The 10,414-nt window shown below is 33.2% G+C and overlaps 1 protein-coding gene across 1 annotated transcript; it reads right to left on the bottom strand.

Moving 5' to 3' along the window:
- Positions 1-3,162: 3,162 nt before the first annotated feature.
- LOC100914350 (olfactory receptor 4N5-like) lies at positions 3,163-4,092 on the bottom strand. The gene has a single exon (XM_012540939.1). It carries the CDS (start codon positions 4,090-4,092, stop codon positions 3,163-3,165), a length of 930 nt encoding a protein of 309 aa, XP_012396393.1.
- Between the last annotated feature and the right edge of the window lie 6,322 nt (positions 4,093-10,414).

Raw genomic sequence — 10,414 nt, 5'->3', positions numbered from 1 at the left:
GATGATTAACTATGATGGAGTTGGCTCTTTTCAACAATGAGATAATTCAAAACAGTTCCAATACACTTGTGAAGGAAAGAGCCATCTGCATCCAAAGAGAGAACTATGAAGACTGAATGTGGCTCAAAGCTAGGTATCTTCACTTTTTTGTTGTTGTTGTTTGTTTGATTGTTTCTTCTTTCTTTCATGATATTTTGCCCTCTTTTTGATCTGAGTTTTCTTTTGCAGCATGATGAATATGGAAATATGTTTAGAAAAATTGTACATTTAACCTATATTGGATTGCTTCCTATCTAAGGAAGGGGGTAGGGTAAAGGAAAGTGAAAAATTTGGAACACAAGATTTTGCAAAGGTGAATTTTGAAAACTATCTTTGCATATATTTGGGAAAATAAAAAGCTATTAAAACATAATGGTAACATTTTATTTATTTATATTTATTTATAGATTCTCTTTTTTTTTTTGGTGGGGAGAGAAATTACATTTTATCTAATAGCCAATGGGGACCCACTGTTCTTTTTAGGAAGAATGACATAGTTAGACTTGTATATGGGGAATAATATTCTGCCAGATAGCTCTGTGAAGGATGATCTGGAAATAAGAGACATTAATAGCAGCATGGTCGTAAGAAAATTATTGGTATAGGGGACTAAGGATGAGAAATTGAACTTGAGTAGTGGATAGTATGAGTAAAGAGTCAAGACATGAAATAAAAATGAGAACAACAATAACAATAACTAGCATTTATGTAATACTTTAAATTTTGCAAAGCACTTTATACATACACTCTCATTTGATTTTCAGAACAGTTTGGGAAAGTAAGTGCTGTTATCATCCTTATTTTATAGATGAAGAAACTGAGGCTAGGAGAGATTAACTTGCTCAGTCACACAGCTAAATAAATATCAGAGCCAAGATTTGAAATCATTTTCCTAATTCCAAGTCCATCCCTCTATTCACTATGACCCTCTACAGGAAACTGTGGTCAATAGAATTGAAAGGATTTGGCAAATAAATGGATATAAAACATAGGAGAGAGGTAAAGGAGGAAAAAAAATTATACATTATTGAAGGACAGTAATGGTAATTTGGGTTCACCTTTTTTATTTCCTAACTACAGTTTAGATTGATAATTGCTAATCACTTGAAAAAGCACAAAGAAGGACCCTAAAATAAGACACAGAATAGGTCCCTCTTGATGGACTAGGGGCTGGAGAGAAAGACTAAGTGGCATGTTCTGGGAATCCAGTGGAACACACAGGACACCCAGCAACAGATAGAGGAAGATGCCAAAGACATACCTGATCTAATCCACATATTTGTCAATTGGACTTGCAATTGCCTTCAAAAAGTGAAGAGACTTAGACTGTATGTATGATTCCTAAAACAACTGATCAATTAATAACAAGAGAAAAATTGGCAAGTCCTTTTAGACCAGTAGGTTGGCAGTACATGCCAAAAAAAAAAAAGCAATGTTGTTTGATTATATCAAAATTTCAGATTTTAATCACTATTCCTTAGGCAATCCCATATAGTAACCCATGTCTGGGGAGTTGATGACTTAGAATGCAGAATGTAGTGATAGAGCACTGAACATACAATCAGGAAGACTTGGGTTTGAATTCTCCTTTAGACACATTAGTTGTAAGATCCTGGGCAAGTCAATTAACCTCTCTGTACCTCAGTTTCCAAATCTATTAAATGAAAATAATAATGTTATCTATTTCAAAGATTGTTGGGACAATCAAATGAGATAATATGGAAAGTGCTTTGAAAATCTTAAATAGCTATTAATTATAGACTGAAGATCTCTTTCTATTTCTAATTCTATTATATGAGCATGGTATCTGGACTTAGGCCTTTTATTCTTTATTATTGAGATTTTATTTTTATTACTTAGGTTGCAACTGGATCATGTGTAGAGATAGCCAATAGGGACCAACTCTCTAGCCAACTTCCATGGACAAATAAAGCAACACTGATAGGGATAATTGTCTTGCCTAGATAAAACAATCCTCCTTTTAGTCATTGAGCCCAAAGAGCTTCTAATTCAACAGACGGTAACAAAGAATATTTGGTACTCTTCATCACTTTTTATGTATATGCTAAGTGACTGAGAACCCTGTAGGCATCTCCCAGAAAAGGTGGAGAGAGAGTGGATTTCCTTCCTTGCAACCTTTCAGTATAGCAACTGCAAGTACATGACATCTAAAGCATATATTCTACTTAGGTGATCTTGAGCCTGGCTTGGGAGTCACCTTTGCTAGTTTGTTTTGTTTTGGTTTGGTTTTTTGAGGGTTTCTCATCCTTACTTCTGGTGTCCATTCTATAAATTCAAATAATTTTGTGTTGTATTAATGTTATAATTGAGTTAGTTTTACTCCTGAATTAAAGTTGCAAGTTAACTTGTTTATATCACCCTCCCAAAAAGTATATTGTTATCTTTGTCTGCTTTTGTGCAATTTAGGAGGGTCTTACCTCCCTTCCTAACAAATTTTTATAGGCACCAGGGAGTCTGCAAAAAAGATTTACTAACAAGGTCTGCAAGATGCTGATGGATCCTATAAAATAAGTAACATTCCTTAATTGTCAGAAAAGGTAGTCACTAGCTTAATGTGAGTATACTAGCCCATTTTTTAAAATTCAATCTTTTTTTTACTCTCATAATGCTGTCTATCCTGTAACCAATTGGATTTTCTTCAAAACCTACCCAACTCTGTATTCCCCCAAACAATATTAAGATTGGTGACTACTACCCTGCAGTTTTTGGTTATTGAGGAAGGTCATTGACCCAATTTATTGATTACTGTTAACCTAACTAATAAATTGATCATACTCAAACTATTGTTTCTTATATTATAAAATCTTATAAAGAAATTATTCCTCTCAAAAACACAAATAAAATGTCACATTTAGCAAACTGACCAATTCCTGATCTCTTTACTTTTCCCAGGTCATTATAGCCACTAACTTTTTGTTTTATCAAAATAAACCATGTCTTTAGTTCTGTGGATGCAATGAGCATAGCATCCTTGTAGAATACTCTGATTTTTATAATCCTGTATCCTTGCACTGTATGATTAAGTTTTCTACATCGAATCAATAGAAGTCATATGGTAATGAACAAATCCCAACTGAAAATATCCTGAGTGATGTCCATTCTTCATTCAGCTCCACAAGGGACCTGTCTGTTGACTAACTTTCTCATAGAGGCCTTAACTTCCTGATTTCTCAGGGTATAAATCACAGGATTTAGCAAAGGAAAGATAACAGTGTGAAAGAGAGCAATCACTTTGTCTGCTGGGAAGGTCCTGAAAGGACGGGTGTAAATAAAGATGGCAGGGCCAAACATTAGAAACACGATGATAACATGGGTGGTACAAGTGGACAAAGCCTTGCTTTTCCCCTCAGAAGAAGAGCCCCTAACTCGAAAGAGGATAACAGCATAAGATGTCAGCAAACCTAAGAAACATAGCAGGGTGAGCAGTCCACTGTTGGACACCATCAGGAGCTCCACCACAAAGGTGTCAGTGCAGGCCAGCTTGATAATCTGTGGGACATCACAGAAGAAGTTGTCCAGCTGGTTTGAGCCACAGAAAGGCAGACGGACAATGAGAGCCACCTGCACAATGGAGTGGGCAAAACCCCCAACCCACAGGGCTAGCAACAACATATAGCATACCTGGCGGTTCATGAAGGTTGCATAACGTAAGGGCTGGCAGATTGCTATATAGCGGTCAACAGCCATCACCACGAGGAGGAACATCTCACCTGCTCCAAGAAAGTGTAAGAAGAAGAGCTGGGTAATGCATCCTTGATAAGAAATGGTCTTTTTCTCGTACAAGAAATCTACCAGCATCTTGGGAGCTACAATGAAAGCATAAGAAGCATCCAAGAAAGCCAGGTTGCCCAGGAAGAAATATAGTGGTGCTGTGAGAGTAGGATCTGATCTGATGGTGGCGATAATGAGAAGGTTACCAGGAAGAACAATCAGATAGAAAGAGAAGATTAATACAAAGACTAAGAGTTGAATTTCTGGAGATTTTGTTAGACCCAAAAGGATGAATTCAGTCACTGTGCTGTTCTGCTCCATCTCCTTAACCTGGGGAATATTGAGGAATAGGAAGTCATTAGTTATTTCAGACTCCTTATCTAATACTAAAACTATTCAGCGAGCCTCTTTTACCACTTTGGTGCCCAACCCTTTGGTACATTTCTCTAACCTTTATTTCCTAAAGATCAAAGTTAGAAACAATGAGTTTAGAAGGAGACCAATTTAAGCTCAATATAAGTTTCTTAACAGAACTACCCAAATGTGTACTTTTTTCCCATTTGTATCTTCTTGAAAAGCATTACTTATTGGTTGATATCAATAAGGAGATTTGGAACTGAAATTTAGAAATCTAATTTACTATATCTTATTTTCTATCATTGTGATATTTATGTGTTTGAATATGTACTTTCATGATGTAGGGAAAGTGAGTCTGCCAAGAAATAATACTAACTATAAATAATAATAATACTGACAGTTTTAAATTATAAATTAAGACTCTGAACAGGAATTCTGGGTAAAGAAAACTGAAGATGAAGCAAAATTGGGCAAGAATTCAACATATCTTTCATATTAATTGAAATTCTTAATTCCTTCTTATTGGGGACATAAAACATCATATTGTGCTTTTCCTTCCTAAAGACATAATGTACTTAGCAAATATTCCACATTATGGACTCAGAATGCAAGTTTTTTTCACTTTTGAAATCTTACTTTTTTATACTATACTATAGCACTGGATGGAGTTAAATAACAAACAACATCTTAGAACTCTAAGGCTGATATTATTTTATTTCTATTAGATTGAATTTTTAAAGAAACTAAATCAGAAATCAAAATAGGTCTCCTGGCTACAGATAGGGCAGTATTTTTGGTACACTATGTCTCCTCTTTGCTCATTATCTCTTTTACTTATTTCTAACACCTTCTTTTACTAGGTAGATGGTTCACAGGGAGCTGATGTTTGTTACCAGCTGCCAGCAGTGCTATTTTGAAGTTATAAGAGAGGAATTGCAACCACAATCATGGTCACAAAGATGCACAGATTTTTATTCTGTATCTGTCCTGACAAAGTTGGAGAAGCTAATTCCAAGAAGAGGCTTCATTATTTGGTCCACTTGTCCACTTCACAAACAAGGAAAGTGATGTAGAATAGGACATCTCTGAGGAGGACAGAGACCCAATGTAAACCCTTGGAATCTGAATGTCCTCTCTCCTCTGTCCTTATTTTGTGCCCTCAGTTACATTCCTTTCACTCTAATGTTCCTTTGACTTAATTCTTGTCTCCTTTCCCCCATCACTCTTAACATTTTTATGGAGATAGATGGATTATATGCAGGGACAGATGTGTAAGCCCCTGAAGATCAAATAGAACTAGTCCTTGTAATTTAGTCCCAAGAGTAGCTGAACAAACTCCAAGTCCACTATTCCAGGTCTGCTTCCCATACAAAAACTATTCTTCTGCTGTGGCTAAATCAAGGCAGAAAAATGATCATGTTCATAGAGAAAAAAACCTATAAATCTGCTGCCACTACTACTGATACCAATTTGGCTATCACTGTTTTTTTTTTCTTTGTTTCATTTTGTTCTATGATGATGTTGTTGAACAAGCCCTGTAGTTGTAGTAAAAAGACTTGGGTTCAAGTCTGATCTCAGAAGCTAAATGGCTATGTCACCATGGGTAAATCTAATTTCCAGAGTCTCAGTTTTCTCATTTGTAAAAATATTTCTCATTGTAAAAAAGACAATATACAAAGTTCTTGTGAGGAAATTGCTTTGTAAGCATTCAAGCTTTATATAAGATACACTTTTTTTCTATAACCACAATCACTTCATCTTTCTGCCCAATTACTTTCTCTTTATATTATCTGTACATATTTCTCTTCCTTTTCATTTCATTTTTCATTCCCTAGCTTTCTTTGGTTTTTCTCTTTGATTTTTAAAAAATCACTCTTTTCTCCATTGGTATTTCAATAAGTCTTATCTTTCTTCTCATCTCACTTTATATTGAGTTTTCCCCCCCTATTTTAGTTTCTCAGTCTTTACCATGTATGGTAGATAAATCAAAGGACATTTTCCTCAGTGAAATAGTCTAGAGAATGTCAAAAAGTTTAAAAAATACTCTTCTATACTATACTTTCTTCTCAAGATATCCCATTCTTAATCTTTCTGAATCTCAGAGTTTTATATATATATATATATATATATATATATATATATATATAATGGGAATCTGTAAAACACATGTACTACTTTTTACACATGGCTATTGAGAGACTCAAATAAATGATGTCTAATTATTAAAATGCAATGTCCCATATTTTAGTGTGTTGCCTCTCCCTATCCCTGGTCCTCCTCCTCTCCATTTTCCTTTTCAAAATTCTTTAGTTCTTTCACCAGATTCTTATCAAAAGATACTGGAGTAGTATATTACATAAGTGGTGTATTTAACATTAATTGACACATGCTACCTCTCTCCAAAGCATTTGCATTTGTTGTCATCTATAATTATAGGATAAAAAGTCTTGATCCCTATAAAAGAAATCCTAAGCATCTGGATAAGATGTTAAATAGAAAGTTGACAGAAATAGAGATATCTTGGAAGGGACCCCTAAAATTATACCTCATATGTAAATCTCTGACATTCATCCATAAGACTTGACCTGTAATAACTCTGAACTTCATTCTAATGTACCCTAAATCAACAAATATCCCATCATACCGTCCTTTCTAATCCAACCATTTTGGTTATTTACTATTTATACCCCAAAGTTATATTTTCTTATGAATAAACAGATATTTCACACCTCTTTGGGTCTTCTGGTCTCTTCATATAGAAATTATCAGTCCTGCTCTGAAGACATGACAATGCTCCCATGCTGATCACTCACGAATTTGCTTTCAAATACTTGTTTTCCTTCTGTGACTCCCTTTAGATTCCTGAATCCACATTACTTGTGACGTGATAAAAAATATATTTTTTGTGTCTGGGGATAACTCAACCCTGAAGAATACTTGCAATGGGAATTATTAGAATGGCTGTTTGAACTCTATAAGACAAAGACCTAGCTCAGATCTTTGTAAGGAATATATCCTTATTGAAATTCCTCATGATATCCCACTAGGTCAGCCTTTTTTTTTTTTTTTACATTTAATATTTCATCAGTCACTGGAATAATGATATGGCAAGCATACTTACTTAACTTGGAAATAACAATAAGTTGTTGCTAAATTCTTTGAAGATTAAAATAAAATGAAATATTTTTAGAAATGGTTTATAATAGCATGACATAATGCTGTTAAGAAATCAGGGAAGAAGTAACTAGACTAACAAGAGATGCACATATACATACAGAAAATGTGATAAGAACACTATGTGATCTTGAACAAGTCATTTCATCTCTGTTTCAAATTCTTCATATATAAAATTTAAAAAATAATATCTTTCTAATCAATTTTTGTGGTGGTCAAATATTATAATTATAAAATTATAATGAAAGGTCTTTGGAAATTGTCAAATTATTCCCAGTGATACTAGACTTGGCTTTAAAGTGATTTTTTTCCCAATTAAATAACTAAAACTACACTGTGTCCTATTTACAAAATTAACATTTCCTGTTTAAAGTCCAAGTTCCATCAGATGTCAAAATTAGGCAGCTAATCTTAATCTAATACTAAATAAAGGAAGAACAATATTTTCAACATTAATAATAAGATAAAATATATAATATTATAATTTTATCACTAAATGTGCAGAATGAAGACCAGCAATTGTACTTTGAAATGATGATGGAATCCATATCCAGGAAGCAATGGTGAAAGGCATCTAAAGTTGTGTGTTTTGACATTCAGAATACAAATCATAATCAAAGACCACTGCATCATAGATTTAAGGGTTGCAAGAATCAAGGTGATCAGAAATGAAATTTTTACTTAATGCTTTGCTTTTCTTCACAAGTAAGAACATTCTTCCCAAAACGATTGCTATGATGCTTCATTCTTTCATGGAATTTTGAAAGATAGTTCTAGTTATCCCCAGACACACATGACTCAGAGAGGTCATGTTAAATTAGAAATCCAGAAAAGCTTTGAATGCAGTTCCTATGATTCAATGCATCTATTTTCTGAGATTATCCTAGTAAAATATGGAAAGTTACACCAAAAGGTCATTTTTTAAAATTTCCAAAGCCCAGGGGCAACTAGGTGGTGCAATGAATAGAGCACCAGCCCTGAAGTCAGGAGGACTTGAGTTCAAATGTGGCCTCAGGCCCTTAATACTGCCTAGATGTGTAACCCTGTCCAAGTCACTTAACCCCAATTGCCTCAGCAAAAAGAATTTAATTTAATTTAAAAAAGAGTTTCCAAAGCCCTTGACATACATTATCTCATTTGAGTCATAGCATATCATTGTGAAGCATTTGAAAAAATGTACTATAGATATTTTTTGAGGGAAGAGTGGAAACATCAAACTTTTGATTTTATGGCAATGAAAATTAGCACCTGCTCTCCAAGATATGAACTTGGAAAGTTAATTTGGGGTACTAAGAAACAAAATGACTTGCCCAAATCACAAAATAAGCATCTCAGAAACAACTTGCACGCAGCCAACTGAAATGTCAACTTTTAATCCACTCTACCATACTGCTTCAAAAATACTACAGGTATTATTCCTGTTTTATAGATAAGGATACTGAGTATCACAAACACTAAATGACTTTCCTAAGGTAATATAGCTAGTAAACATCAGAGAGAATTCAGAATTATTCCTTATATTAAGCTCAATCATCTATTTACTAAATTCTACTGAAAGAACTGGCAAGTGTGAGTACTAAGTCACTGTCAGGATTTTTGAAATATGGTTAAGAATTAATTTAGCATAAGATTCAAGAAAGACAAATATCCTGATTTTCAAAAAACAAACAGTGGAATCAGCTGAATGAACTGTATTTATTTCTTAGCAAAATTCTAAAATGTATTGAAGTTATTGAAAATTGAGAAAAAGAAATGATTATCACAAAAAGCCAATGCAATCAGAAAGAAGAATTTTTCACAGAATAAGATCAGTTACTTTTTCACCTCACCAGATAATTCAGTCAAGAAAATGCTTGAAGGACAATTTACTTAGATATTTTTCAAAACATGCAATCACCATTGTTATTCTTCTGCAAAAGAATTCAAAGATATCGAATATAACATAGAATTTATATGGGAATATGGAACTGTTTGAATGGCTGCATCCAAACAACAGTGAAATGATTCAATGTCTATTTGGGAGGCAGTTCCCTAGCTAGAGAGCTATTCTTGACCATATGTTATTCAATATTTTTATTCATAGCATAAATAAAAATGTAGGTGGCTTGCTTATCTGATTTGTAAGTGACAATGCTGTGGAAGTCTTAACTAAAGTACTTGAAGATAGTCAAGATTTAAAGTTATTGAGAATCTAGGACCTTGAGACATTATCAAATATGAATTTTAAAATACTCAAATGTAAAATTTTACACTTGAGTTCAAAAAATGAAATTCATAAATATTAGGTGAAAAACTGTTGGCTAAATAACACATATAAAATCTGGGGTTTTAGTGAATGGAATGTTCATTATGAACCAAAAACATGGTATAGAACCTGAAAAAAAGGTAATTCAACAAGAGGCTACATTAAAAAAGGTTTAATACTTAGGATGACATAGGTGATCATCTGATTTTACTCTGGACCATAAAAAGTCTGCAAAAAATAAAGACAATTAATGATGTGCTTTTATAACTTTATATAGCAAAGAAAATTCTTCAACAGTGAAAATAGGTAATTAAATTGAGAAAAGGTTTTATATATGCAAAATTAATGAAACCAAAATAAAAAGAGAAATTGTAAATTGGGAAAAATCTTTTAATCAAAATTTTTTCTAAGAAAGCGTCCAAAACATGTAGGAAAAAATATAAATATGTGAAACTAAGAATCATTTTCTAACAGATGAGTAGTCATAATATTTCTCAAAAGATCTGCAAACTATCCAGAAAGAGAAGTATGGAATTGAATGTAAATCAACACATTCTATGTTCACTTTTTTTTTTTTCTTCTCATGGTTTTTCCCATTTTGTTTTGATTTTTCTCTCCCAACATGATTCATAAAGAAACTTGTATTTAAAAAGTTAATTTACATGTATAACCAGAAAAATAAAACAATTTTTTAAAAATGAGAAAACAAAGAACAAAAGGAATGAAAATTAGAATATAAAACAGTATTCATGAAAAATAAAAGTCACTTAAATTTTGGTAATAGACTTCTTGCTATTCTCCACTTTCTATCTTTACAAGTCCTATTTTCATCACTCTCTTTTGTGCTTTCTCTGGGTGTTCTATAAT

Source organism: Sarcophilus harrisii, chromosome 2 (genome assembly GCF_902635505.1).
Source record: "Sarcophilus harrisii chromosome 2, mSarHar1.11, whole genome shotgun sequence".
NCBI lineage: Eukaryota > Metazoa > Chordata > Mammalia > Dasyuromorphia > Dasyuridae > Sarcophilus > Sarcophilus harrisii.
This window is presented reverse-complemented; position numbering and strand designations above follow the sequence as displayed.